Source organism: Rattus norvegicus, chromosome 1, assembly GCF_036323735.1.
Source record: "Rattus norvegicus strain BN/NHsdMcwi chromosome 1, GRCr8, whole genome shotgun sequence".
NCBI classification, from domain to species: Eukaryota; Metazoa; Chordata; class Mammalia; order Rodentia; family Muridae; genus Rattus; species Rattus norvegicus.
In genome coordinates, this window is record NC_086019.1 from 192,619,424 (window position 1) to 192,633,623 (window position 14,200).

General features: G+C 43.2%; 1 protein-coding gene across 5 annotated transcripts in view; it reads left to right on the forward strand.

Annotated features, from left to right (window-relative positions):
* Positions 1 to 1,467: 1,467 nt before the first annotated feature.
* Inpp5f (inositol polyphosphate-5-phosphatase F) overlaps positions 1,468 to 14,200 on the forward strand; it is a 79,791-nt gene continuing 67,058 nt past the window's right edge. For 4 of the 5 annotated variants that reach the window (XM_039078467.2, XM_063263413.1, XM_008759882.4 and 1 more), the window contains exon 1: positions 1,489 to 1,854. In XM_039078467.2, coding sequence (XP_038934395.1) covers positions 1,758 to 1,854 — 97 coding nt within the window. In that variant the 5' untranslated portion in view covers positions 1,489 to 1,757. 5 annotated transcript variants of the gene reach the window in all.

The following is a 14,200-nucleotide window of genomic DNA, read 5'->3' on the forward strand; positions in this document are numbered from 1 at the left end:
CTGTCTGGAGCAGTCATCAGGCCCTGAGCTTATGGATAAAGATCCCAGGACACCTTGTTGTCATGAGACTTTTGATGGTCTGTGGAAATTCAACAATGAAATCAGTATGGGCTTAGCAATGATTAGTAATAAGAGCTCCTTCCTCTTTTTGGAGACCTCTCAGTTTTGTTTGAGCAAAAGGTTAAACTTATTATATCCTTTGTGGTATTTTAGGCTTCTTAAGATCAACAACGACGATGACAACAACCGTTTACTTTATATAAATGTACCTGTGCACCACATGCATACAGGAACAGAGGTTAGAAGAGGTGACCAATCACAGATGGTTGTGAGCTGCCTTGGAGGGGCTGGGAACTGAACCCAGGTCCTCTGCAAAAGTAGCAAAGTACTCTTGACCCACCTAGCCATCTCTCCAGTACTTAGGCCTCTTCTTCTCTTCTTAAAAAGATTGCTTTACAGACATTAAAGAAAGACAGGAAAGGAAGAAGAGTCACTAACATACAGAATTGGGAGCCTAAGAGTGTAATAAAGGTCATGAATTCAACCACTACAGACTAAAATTGTTCCAAGATCACACAGCAAGATAGACCCAAAGAGGGGTCTAGAGACTGGGAAATATGTTTATCTCCCAAATCTTTTCTGGTTCAGATTGCCACCTGGCCATGGTACTGTCTCTGAGTGACGTCACTTTTACTTAGCACTGACTTCCTGTAGGCTGGCTTCTCAGACTTTCCTGTACTTTCTCCTCATTAGCCCTGCTAACTCTAGTGTGTACTCTGTTGGTATGCATCTCCACTGATGTGCATTTACTAAATGATTGTTGGTGTCCAGCTTCTAGTAGGAAATGCCAAAACAGAGTGGCCTCTTTTCATTAGAGGGCCAACTTGGGATAGAACCCTGGAGCCAGCCCTGGCTGCACTTCTGAGCTTGATTTGGTCTTTGCTTAGACTGGGGGAAATGTACTCCGGAAGGAAGGAATGTCAGATGGATTTGGGGACTTGATCAGGCTTTCTAGAAGCTAATGGAAGGAAGGAACGACCGGCTTGCACACCAGGGAAAGATCCAGAAATGGCTGCACAAAGGGCGTCTAGCCAGTCTAACCAGACTTAGTCAGGCCCAGGGTCTGCCTGAGGTCGCAGCTGGTAAAAAGGCCGGAGAGTGGGAGAAGCAGAGGAGTGGAACCTATAAACAGAGAGGGAGGAGCTGTAAGAGGCTGGGTGAGAGTTGAAAGGGAGGCGGAGGCTTGAGACCGACTGGGAGAGGGCTGAGCCAGAAACTCGTAGGCGGGACCAGGGCGGGGCCTAGGAGGGCTTTCGGAGAACCACCGAGAGAGGCGGAGTCGGAGCCGGAGCCTGAACAAGGGCGGAGCCTAAGGGAGAGGGGAGGAACTATAGGAGGGAAAGTTGCATGGCGCGGGGAGGAACTTGGGAGGAACCTGGGGGGAGGCGGAGTCTAGGGGGAGCCAGGATGAACTATAGGAGGTGGAGACTCAGAGTAGGGGCGGAGCCTAGGTACAGGAGTTGTGGGGGGAGGGGGAAAGGCCTCCCGGGCCTGGGCTGTCCGACCGTGTTCTCGGCCGGCGGGTCAGGTCCCCTAGTGCTTCCCCGCCCTGTTCCTCCGTGGGGTGGTTCCTCGGAGTCTCCTCGAGGCACGGGCTCTGTGGTCGCGGTGGAGGAGGACGCCTGCATCGCTCCTGGGCGGGCCGCTGCGGTGCCTGGGTCGGGGGACCGCCGCCTCCCGGAGCGCGTGGGGCCGGCATGGAGCTCTTTCAGGCCAAGGACCACTACATCCTGCAGCAGGGCGAGCGTGCCCTGTGGTGCAGCCGGCGCGACGGCGGCCTGCAGCTCCGACCGGGTGAGGCGCGCTGCGCGGGCTGGGTGGGGCGCACTGGCCAGCTGGAGCGCGGGGGGCGCGGCCCGGCCTCTCCGGAGCTGGGATCCGGAGGCTGGGTGGGACGACTTGGGGATGTCAGCTCTGGTCCTGAGGGGAGCGGCCGCCGCCTTGGCGCGCACTCTTGTCTAAGTGAGGCGGGAAAGGCCGGTCACCCCCTTTTTAGTGCACCTCCAGTATGCGGTGCCTGGGGAGCGGGATCCCGCAGACCCCCACTTGCAGCGTCTTCGCACCGTCCAGTGTGTAAGTTCTGGGTTCCAATTCCATTAGTTCAGTGGAACCGCCTGCGGGACACTTCTTGCTGACATCCTTGGGTTGTTCCCAGTCCCTTATTAAAGAGTGACTTCAGGACGGTTACCTCACAGCAGTTGATCGAAAACTAGTGTCTGAATTGCCATTTTCGAGAAGGAATTGTGTTGGATGTCACTCACAGTTAGGAGAGGTCAAAGTCTCCAGCCACTAGTTTGCTTTAGGAAACTTTGTTTGCAGTTGGGTTCAACAGCAGCAGCAGCAGCAGCAGCAGCAGCAGCAGCAGCAGCAGCAGCAGCAGCAGCAGCAGCAGCAGCAGCAGCTCCGGTTCTCAGACTGCTGCGGCCAGTTATCACTCTGGGGAGTCTGGGTAGCTTCGACTTAGTTCACCAGTGCCTTTTCTTCATCAGTCAAAGATCTTTTTACTTTAGGAAAAGTGAACTGAGACTGGAACTCTTGGAAGAGCCACCGCATTGGATGTTATCCTGTGTTCCTTAAGTGACTAGTAGAATAACTTCAAGGGAACTTTTCAGGTCATCTTATTACTTCTTATGGGATGGTTTCCAAGGACAAGTCCTTTAGTGTCTTAGCAGGAGTAGGCTTGGGATCTTCTTTTTCAGGTGAGGAGAGAGGTGTAAGGTCCCAGAGAGTAGAGTTGGACCACTCATGTAGGAGAATGGTTTGGGGACAGTTTTCTTCGGCAGAGTCCACTGTGTCCTTACGGGGAGACTTGCTAAGTTACACTGCTAGAGCGATGAAGGAGAACTTGTTTTCTCCTCCAGAAATATGGCTCTGGTTGTATTTTCTTGCCGCTGTATTTTATTTCCTCTTTTCAGAATGGAGGCACTACCGTGTCTACAATAAGACTCAGCGACCTTGGGATAGATGATGTAGGTGGGCTAATTTTGGCTAGTTTTTTTTTTTTTTTTCCGTTTCCTTCTGTATCAGCATTTGACCACTTACCTAGACTGCCACCCTCGTGAGGTTTAAGGCAGGGAGAATTAGGCTGTAAAATTCCCACAAGCCAAATTCCTGGGGGCTGGAATACATAAATGGATGGAACTTGGAGTCCTTATCAACTCATCAGACAGGACTTTTCTGCAAGTCAGTTTCCTCAACCAGGGCCTTTTCTGGAACAAGCCATGAGGTTTGGGTTGCCTTTCGTTTGTCCAAAGTTCATATCAGAAAGCAAACTTAAGACCTTTCCCCATTATAAAAAGTTAGGTATAACTTCTCAGTTCAGTTTATGTTATGCACATATCCCATCATCCACATACATAGGAGGAGCCTAGAGGAAGGCAGAGGCCTTCACATTTCAGAATTAACAAGGCCATTGTGAGCCTTGAATGTTCAAGCTGAGTACATGAAGTCCCCTGTAGTTACTAGTTTAACCTATTCCATGTTTAAGATCCTAAGCACAGCTATCTTAGTAATAATATTTAATCGATCTGAATGCTCATTAGGTCTTTTTACCTATACAGAGTTATTCCAAATTCTCTTTATTCTGTTGAACATTCTCTTCTTTTTGATGATGAGTGTTTTGTTGTTCGAAGTGACAGAGTTAAAATCTTTAGTTTTATTTTCCCCCTTGGTTATTCAACAGCTGAAGAGACTACTGACTTAATTTTTGTTTTTGTTTTTACCACAAGTGGTGCTGTAGAACCAACCACTGGGGTTGGGATTTTCACACGTGGCTACTGAATGGCCAGAAACAGGAAGTTTTCTTTTTCCTGGAGACATCAGAGAAATAAGTGATACTGATATTTAAGGTCATTGGAACCATTGGAACCCCTGTTACTTTCTGTCCTCCCCCTGCCTGCTTACCATGTGAGATTCACATTTAAGGCCCTCTGCCCTGGGCTAGTCTAGCCCCCATCCATGGGGCAGTTATTGGCCACATTTATTTTCTTTCTTGACCTTTCTGTCCTTCGTATACACTATAGTTATTACCCTCCCTGTCTATATATTATGTGCTTCTCCAGTGGACACAGGCCTCAACACAAAGCCTTGCTTTGCTATTCTTGGTGTCTCTGGGGTTATGAATGTTTATAATACAGAACAGACTTTGTGATTGAGTTAACCCGAATTAAATATAACTCTTAAACTTCCCCACAATTAAATTATTGCTGTATAAAAATAAAGAGATGATTTCTTAGGTTTAGTATTTATTTTAGTCCCCATTTTGATGTTTCTTCCCTCCCCCCATCTTGCTATGTAGCCTAAAACTGACTGTGTAGCTCCTCTCAAATTCAACAACACTTTTGCCTCTGCTTTCTCCTGGTTTTTGGGATTACAGGTGTGACCTATGACACCTAGCTGTAAAGGATTTATTTAGGCAAGAGTGGTGGTGACCATCCCAAATCCCAGCACTCAGGAGGCAGAGGCAGGTAGGTCTCTTGTGAATTTGAGGCTACCCTAATCTACATATCAGATTTTGGGACAGCCAGAGCTACATATCAGAGAGACTCTTGTCTCAAAAAAAATAAACAAAAAAGGTCTATTTAATTGGGTGGGAAATCTCCCAAATTTCTTATTGAGAAATGTGGGAACGTACACTTGGATTTTTTTCCCTCTGATACGGCAGCATCTTTTTTCTCCTCTTCTTTTCTCCTCTCTCTCCCTCCTCCCCTCCCTCTCCCTCTGTATGTGTATGTGATGGATCCCTTAGTTTTTGATACTGTTTACATTTTTTGAAATAGTACAAATATTTTTGTTTTCCTTTTCCTAACAGTAGTGGGAATCTGTATTTTCATAATGCATTGCTTTTTATTTATTTTTAGATCCTTATCACAATTGCAAGTTAAGAGCCACCAGAAAAAAGTATCTAGCTTGTTTTAACCTCTCCCAGGAAAGTGATTGAGTGCGGTGTTCTCTCCAGAGAGTAGAATTTAACTGACACTAAGAGAGTCAGACACTAAGAATTATAGTTTATGGAATTATAGGAAACCAGGAGAAGGAAGAAGAAGAGTTGAAGAAGGGGAGGGTAGTGTGACATGTGTGGATCGACATAGAAAAGAGGTTCTGGGAGGTGGACATGGTGGGTATGAAGAGAAGGCGAAGGGAGGACCAGGGGCATGTGGGAATGAGGGAGGAGAGGAAGCAACAGGAACACATTTTGCTTGAAAAAATATATATAAAAAAATACTGTGTGTGATAATTGAAAAATAAATACATATTTTTAAGAGGATCGTAGTTTAAGAAATTAAAGTATAATACAATCAATTTGGGGAGTAGTTATGCAGTCTTTCCCATTTTAGAATTACTTGCAGTCTTTCGGCTTTGTGTGAAGGGGCAGTGTTATGTAATTTATTTCTGTTACCTCATTCTATTCTGAGACTGAGTGACCATGGAGGATCTAAAATCACCTGCCATACACACAGCATTTATAAGCATGTAGTCTGTATGTAGCAAAGTGAAAATTTAAATGATAAATACTAGTGGACATTTATTTTCCTTTTCTTTTTTTTAATCAGAATCCACATGAAGTTTGCTTGTTCTTCTTACAGTTTGAATTTGTATTTTTATTTGAGGGGGAAAGGAGTATATACATGTTGCTTTGTACTTGTGGAGGTCAGAGGACAACTTGTGGGCCCATTTTGTCCTTCCACTGTGTGGATCCTAGGAATCAAGTTCAGGTTGTCAGACTTAGCAGAAGTTCCCTTCACCCAATCCCCTTCACCCAGTCCCCTTCACCCAATCCCCTTCACCCAGTCCCCTTCACCCAATCCCCTTTACCATTTTGCCAGCCTGAAATTTTTTTTTTTTTTTTTTTTTTGGTTCTTTTTTTCAGAGCTGGGGACCGAACCCAGGGCCTTGCGCTTCCTAGGTAAGCGCTCTACCACTGAGCTAAATTCCCAGCCCCCTGAAATTATTTTTTACCATCAAGTTAACTGAACTTTAAGATGAGAGATTATTATGGAATTCAAATCTACATGGAATCCGTATCTCTTGAGATATATTGTGTGGAACTGTATTTAGTTTGTTTACTAGTTTATGTCCTGCCATTTTACTTTAAAGCTTTTTCTTTTCTTTTCTTTTTTTCAGAGCTGAGAACCGAACCCAGGGCCTTGCGCTTGCTAGGCAAGCGCTCTACCACTGAGCTAAATCCCCAATCCCTTTAAAACTTTTTCTTATTTAGCTCAGGCTGACTCTGAATTCCCCCCAATCCTTCTGCCTCAGTTTCCTGTGTGCCAGGATTATAGGCATGAGTCCCCATGCCTAGCTTCCTAATCATTTTTTTTTATTACTGTTGTAACCAGCTTTACTACTGTCTCTAGTCTTTAATTTCTTTTTAGAAAACACTAGTTTTACATTCTGTACTTTTTCTGTTACCCTACATATGGTATAGTGCTATCCCGGTGGCGTTGGGCTGAAGAGGTTTGTACATTAGCTTCCTGTGTCTTCACCCAAGATGAATACCAGCGTACAATACCAGCCTACAGTACCAGCCTTAACCTGTGGAGCATTGTCTGGGTCCTGTGTTCTGATGGACTGCTGTATAGCTAATTCTATTTTTTCCCACAGTAAAACTCCGAGGATAGTTTAGTGTACTATTACAGATGAGAAAGTTGAAGCATAGAGGAATAATTTGTCCAGATTCTTAGAGAAAGAGAAAGAGTTTCTAGTCCAGTGTATGCCTTCAAAGCCACATTCTTCAGCGCTAACGTTGTTGTTTTATAAACCTCTCTACCTTGTTGACTACAAAGTTGTAGGATTTATATTTCATGGGCACCTACAGCGCTATATTGTAACCTGTAGAGAAATAAGAAGCCCCTCACACGTCAAAGCCAGCACATTAAGGAAAAAAGTCATTACAGGCTTTACAGGCTGATAGTGGGGGCTTCTCATTTGTTTTTTGTCCATGTTCCTACCTTACCTCATTTCCTGCAGAATTAGTTTATGTAGCTACAAGAAACTCCATGATGTTATGTAATAGATTGATAAACAGCCTTTCCAGCCAGTATCAGTTCTTCAGGTTTCTCTTGGGTTTTTAGAACATCCGCATTAGAAGAAGGGGATAGATCGTGGGGACAGATCTTTGAGTAGACATTGATATGTGCTGGATAGGAACGGTTTCCCCCGGTGATGAGCAACCTGAAACCTCTTGTAAGAGGCTTTGCAAGATCCTAGATCCAGTTTCAGGGCAACCTTTTAGAGTACACAGAGCAGAGACAGAGTTGGAAGGGGAGGAAAAGATCTTTAAGGCTATCACCTTTATGGATGGGAGGAATTTTTTTTTTTTTTTGGTTCTTTTTTTTCGGAGCTGGGGACCGAACCCAGGACCTTGCGCTTCCTAGGTAAGCGCCCTACCACTGAGCTAAATCCCCAGCCCCGGAATTTTTGTTTTTAATCCCTGATTCCTAGATACTTGTATTCCGACTCGGTCCTAGGAGAGTACCGTCAAGCCAGGACATTGAGGAAGGAGTGGCAAGGGCGAAGAGACTGACACAAGGTAGAGCTGCCAGGTGGCAGACCTCGGTGACCTCAGTGTGGTCCTTCAGGAACCTGGCTGTGTTATGCTCTCCAGGACGCCTGGCATCATGGGCCTCCCAGCTAGCACAGCTCTCTAATGGAGGTACAATGCACTTGTCTCCAGACTGCAGTATATGTCCCTCATAGGGTACCTTCCAGAGTTGTATGGAAGTAACTATTGTCCCTGTTCACCCTGTTTGAGCATCAAAGGGCTTGTTGGGAGGATTAAATAGAGACAAGCACATTTTACAACATTGCCTCTGGTCCTGTGCTCATTTCTCATTGACATTTTATTCAGTCATTGGAAAGTTGTGAAGTTCAGTAGATCTGTTTTCTTTTTAAATGAAATTAAGTGGGACACACACTTTATTTTCCCCTGGCCCTGGCCCTGGCCCTTCTGCCACAAAGGTTCCTTGGACTTTATGATGGAGTAGGCTCATATCTTTGCACACAGACACTAGACTACTGGAAAAATCAAACCAGTTCACCTGTACTGTTGATTTAGTATGTTCTCATTTTGGTGTAGCTTTATGGGGCTTTAAGTGTGTTAGCTCTTTACAAACTGTGTTGCTATCTCTGTGTATCTATTTTTATAGATTGCTCTTTTCCCGTCCAAATGTTGTAAAACACGACTCTTCAAAGTCTAGCCTTGCTTATACAAGTCTGGGAGGTACCAGTGATATCACAGAGCCTTTGATAAATCATGACTTGTTAGCTTGTCTCAGTTGTGGTCATCGTGTGTCCACTGGCCATAAGTGAACTGAGAACACTTGAACAAAGTCTGTTTATCAAAATAGGGGGGAGATGTTTCTATTTCTAGCTGGTGGTAAAACATAAGTAATAATGTATAAATAGTGGTTTTTTTTTTTTTTTGGTTCTTTTTTTTCGGAGCTGGGGACCGAACCCAGGGCCTTGTGCTTCCTAGGTAAGCGCTCTACCACTGAGCTAAATCCCCAGCCCCATAAATAGTGTTTTAAAAGTGAGGCTAAACATTGAACATCCAACATTGTAGAACTCAGAACACACTGGCAGTGCCTCTAATTCAGTTACATGCCTTATCGGCTGACTCATTTCCAAGATGCTGAGAGACCCTTAAGGGAACTGCTTCCAGTCATTGAAAGAAAAAAAAAAGAAAAACAGTCATATTTTTTCCTCAGTAAATAAAGCTAGTTGAGAAACACAGGTGGGTTTTAGGTCCCTTGGAATGCTTTCTCTTAAATTATTTTCACATGCCTTAAACCTGGAATTTGGGAGGGGGAACCATGTGGGTTAAAACTCCAAAGCTGTCTTCAACCATATGAAACCCTGTCTGAAAAACACCAGAGCGTTGGGAGGAGTGGAGGGTGAATATGATCAAAATACATTTTATTAAATTCTCAAAGAATTATACCATATATAACAATTATGTCATATATATACACACACCTTTAATCCTGGTACTTGGGAGGTAGAGGCAGGCAGATCTCTGTGAATTCCAGGACAGCCAGCTAGAGTTACTTAGTGAGACCATGTCTTTTATACACACATACACATATGTGTGAGATACTAAAAAAAAGCAGCAAAACTACAAAACTTATTTTAGTTTCAGGTTCTTTCAAATTTACTCTTGCATTTCCTTAACAGTGGTAAGATACATCAAGATGTTCTAATTTGTTTATGGAATCTAATTCTTTCCAAAACATCATATCTCAGTAGACAGTTATAACAACTAACTGTAATGTACTGTAATGTTAAGCTTTGTGTGTGTGTGTGTGTGTGTGTGTGTTTGTGCGTACGCACATAAGATTCCTGATGGTTTGCATCATAAAACATGACTTTTATGCCAGATACAAAGATTCTTCTTCCTATGCTGAGCCCAAGGCCCCTGTCTTTCCTAGGCAGTCTGGGCACACTGAAGAGTTTCTGAGGATGGTGGGTGGTGTGTTAGCCTACCTTCTTGGACTTATTTCCAGAGCTGTGCCATTTATTCCCCTTGTAACTTTCAAGTTCTCTCATTTCTTGAAGAAGCGCTCTCCCATTTAATTTAGCATTATATATATTTTTTGTCTTCTTACTTACATTGTGACATCATTTAGTCTCTTTAAAAAGAGGTGTTGCTTAGGGGCTGGAGACGCATGTAGCTCAGTTTGCAGAATTCATGCCTCGCATGCACTAAACTGGGGTGCTGCCTCAGTACTGCATGAAGCCCAGTAGAAAATGGTAGTGCAGACCTGAAAGCCTAGAATTTGGGAGGTGGGGGTGCAGGAAGATCAGGAATTCAAAGTCATCCTCTGATACCTAGGGGGCTTGAGGCTTGTCTGTGTGATGTGAGAACCTGTCTCAAACTAAACAGAAGCATATATTGACTGAAGGCTGTCTACCCAGTTTGTGCCAAGGTAGGAAGATGAATAACACTGCTACCAGACCAGCAGGATGTGTGGGCCGGTACAGGAGACACACAGGGGTTCTAGAGACAGATACTAGCTTAGAGCCTTAACACAAAGTTATATGCAAGATTTGATCTGTGTCATTTTGCTTCGAGACGGTCTCATACAGCCTAGCTGACCTTGAACTCAGTGAGTACCAGAGGATAGCACTTTCCTCTACCTGCCCAGTGCTAGGGCTAGTGGGAACGGAGTGCTGAGAACACTATGCTTGGCTCAGTAATTTGAATCTGGAGGTTTGATTTGAGGTCTAGGCAGTTACTACCCTGTCCCCTGGGAAAATCTGTTGTCTTCCTAATAAAATGAGAAGAAAGGTGGTCTTTGGTTTAATTCTATGAAGTTCCTTCAGCTGTAAATTCCCAGTGGTCATATCACCTTATAAAAGTAAAAAGACCTTTGGAAGGTACCATGAACTGTGGGGATTTTATTTAATCAAAAATAATACTTTTTGTTTGTTTGTTTTTCTTGTGATAGGCTCTGACTTTTGTTTTTCTTATGTAGCCCTGACTGGCCTGAAACTTCCTATGTAGACGGGCTTATCTTTGACTTACAGAAATCTGCCCTCCAAGTGCTGGGTCAAAGGCATGTGCCACTGAGTCCAGCTGAAATACTGCTTTTTATATACAGTTCCTTCATTCTAACGGGGTGTCAGAGAAGACAGGGGACGTATAGAACAGAATAGGATGTAACTGGCCAGACTGTAAGAAGGAGTACCGTTTTTCCTCTGCTTCCCCACTCTCTGGTGTGTTGTTGTTTTTTGTTTGTTTTTTTTTAAAAATCTGGAAACAGTTGTTTATCTGAGGTGAAACAGCCAATCCAAGACAATGATGATGGGTTTGAAGGTAGCTTTTGTGAGGGCCCACAGTATATACTATACAAGCAACCATAGAAGGTAGGAAAGAGTAAGTTAACTTTTAAATAAAGATTTTAGGAAAAAATGCAATTATCTGAAGACCAGCTGAAAGAAAGGCTGCATCTATTTGGTGTTAGAAGTTAGCTTTGCGCATATTTTTTAATAGCTCTGTCTGAAAATGAGGAAAGGGAAATAGTAGTGTCCCTCTGTTTGGATTTTCCTCTCAGAGTCCTCCCTCCCTCCTTCAACTGGCCTTGACCTAACGATGTAGCCAAGGATACCTTTGGCTTTTGATAACCTGTCTACACCTTGGAGTTACAGGAGTATTTCCCCTGCTTTGGTGTATGTAGCACTGGGCCTTGTGGGTGCTAGGCAAGCCCTCTGCCCACTGAGTAGGTGCCACCTCTTGTTATTAGATATGTTTCCTTTTGGTACCTTAGACCAGCCTTTATGCCAAGTCATATTAGGTAATGTCTGTGCAATTGGATTTTTACAACTTTCATATATGACGTGTCCCATGCGTCATTCCTGAGTCTGACTGATAAGAGTAAAACTAAGCTACTCAAATGGAGTCTTCCCAGGGAGCTATAATCACTTAGGCAAGAGAATTCTAATGATTTATTTATTTGTGTATTTTATGTATATAAGTACTTTGTCTTCATGTACATCTGCATACCAGAAGACAGCATTAGACAGTTGTGAGCTGCCATGTGGGTGCTCAAACTGAACTCAGGACCTTCAGAAGAGCAGTGAGTGTTCTTAACCCCACTGAGGCATCTCTTCAGCCCTAGCAAGATAGTTCTAAACCTGCCTCTATGTTAGAATCACCTAGAGGAATTTAAAAATTATATTTATGCTGGGGCCCACCTTGGCCAGTGTAGGTCCACCTCTGCTAGGTGAGCCCAGACCTCAGTACTGGAGATCACTTAGATGACGTTAGTGAGCAGCCTGGATTGATAGCCGCTGGTTGAGCTTGGTTTTACTGTGGGAAATCAGTTGTCTGAACTTCTGAATTGGATGAATTCTTCAGCTTGCTGCCCTAGTAGAGACATAATAACCACTATGGAGACTGAGGAAATGAGGATCAAACTTTGAACTTTAAGCTGGCACCTGAATGAAATTATTACTTATCCTGTCTGCCAGCCTCATTAAATTCTGAGATTAAAGCATGACATGCTAACAATTGGGGCTTTCAGTTCCTCATCCTAAAGCTCTTTTCTTCATCCTTTTGATTTTGGTGTCGGTGATTGTCAGAGCAATAATAGCCTTTGTCTTTAGCAGGAAGTGAAACTGGGGTCTGATTAGATATGCATAAACTATCTGCCCCCTCTTTAAAGACACAGATGAAACTTGCTTTTAAACTGTAAAACCTATGCTGGCTGGCTCTTGCTTTGAGGGAGTGCCCTCACTCTGGGATCTTGGAATGAATGACTCATGCTCTCTGCAGGCACACAGTGCTTAATCACTTGTTTTTTGTGTACCAGGAAGAGAAGGGCATATGAAAATAGAAGCTGTGTACTACTGCCAGATGGACATGAAACCAGTGGAACTGTTGACTTAGTGGTCAAACAGTTGGGCTTATTTCAATTACAGACTTTATGTGGTTCTTTATAATTTCACGAATTAAAATTTGGCATTATTTCTAAAATGCTATACTTGTTAGTTTATAATAGCTCTTATTACATAATTGACAATATTAAACTTTAAAACTTATTTGTGAATTTAATGTTTCTCTTTGAGTTCATTTGCCAGTTAGCATACTAGCTGAAGGACAGGTTAAAACCTGTTGGAGCAGTTCGGTTACATGGGTGTTCTCTGTGGAGGAATAGCATAAGGCATGACCACTTTCTCTGCCATTATGATCCTTTCTGTTCCCAGAATAGCCATTTAAAAAATTGTCATTGTCAAGTCCTTAGGTGTTGCGTGTGCCCAGACAAATGCCACCTCCACACATTCCCTATACATTGGGTTCACTAGTGCTAACTTGCTTTACTGAAAATACACACACACACACACACACACACACACACACACACACACACACACACATGCTTTGTCCATTTCATACTGTACTATACAGTAAAGTTCAGCAGTTCTGCAAAGCCCAATAGTCCTCCATTCCCTGGTCAGTTACAGAACCTGTTCAGGTCTCACTGTCTCCTTGTCCCTTGAGCCATTGGTTTGAGAAATTAAGTGCACATGCTTGGGATTTAAAGACTTTTTTAGCTTAGTCTTGGATTACATCTCATCATCAATTATTAATTTTACTGATAGACCTATGCTTTCTTGGAGGGGGGGAGGGCAATGTCTTATTAGATAGCCCTGGTTGTCCTGGAACTCACTCTGTAGACTGGGCTGGCCTTGAACTTAGAGATCTACCTGCCTCTGCTTCCTAAGTGCTAGGATTAAAGGTGTGAGCCACCATGCCTAGCTTCTACATCAGATTTATATTACATATCCTAAGGTCAGAAATAGCAGAATAGGCAAGTCAGAGCTACATCATAAAAACCTAGGCCTAGAATGTATTTTAGTGATAGAGTACTTGCCTAACATGCTCAAGACCTTGATTTACTCTCCAGTACCCCATTAAAAACAAAACAAACACAAAAGCCCATCATGGAAACATGGTGTGCACATCTTTAATCCCAGCACCCAGAGGCAGAAGCAGGCGCATCTCCGAGTTTGAGATCAGCGTAGTGAGACCCAAAAAACCAGAAAGCCCCCCTGCACATTCTATTCATATCCCTTAGTGGTTTTTTAAGACTTGGGATCCAGTATTTATTTTGACGTCTGTATTTAATGTCACCATTGTCCATGACTCTCCCATACACAGCTTCCTCCTTTTAGGCTGTGCTTCTAGATGCTCCCACGGAGGAGAGGGAGGAGGCTGGCAGTCATGCTCAATTTGCTATTTGGATCATTGTTGGTTTGCTGACAGTCAGACTGGATGTCCAGTTTTAACCTGCATCAGAACTATAGCTCAATGTTTCATATTCTGAGGAAATAGAATTCTGGGATAAATCCAGGCATAGTGATATCTCCGTAAAATATCACCTGCAGAAGGAAGGCTTCAGGAATTATAGCCTAACTCTAAGATTTAAAACTTATAAAACTTAAATTTAAAACATTAATATATATTAAATATGTATGTGTGTGTATGTGTGTGTATGTATTGTGTGTGTATGTGTGTGTGTACATATATATATATATATATATATATATATATATATATATATATATATATGTATTCTCTCTCTCTCTCTCTCTCTCTTTTTTTTTTTAGACTTGCTGTGTAATCCTGGAACTCAGTGTA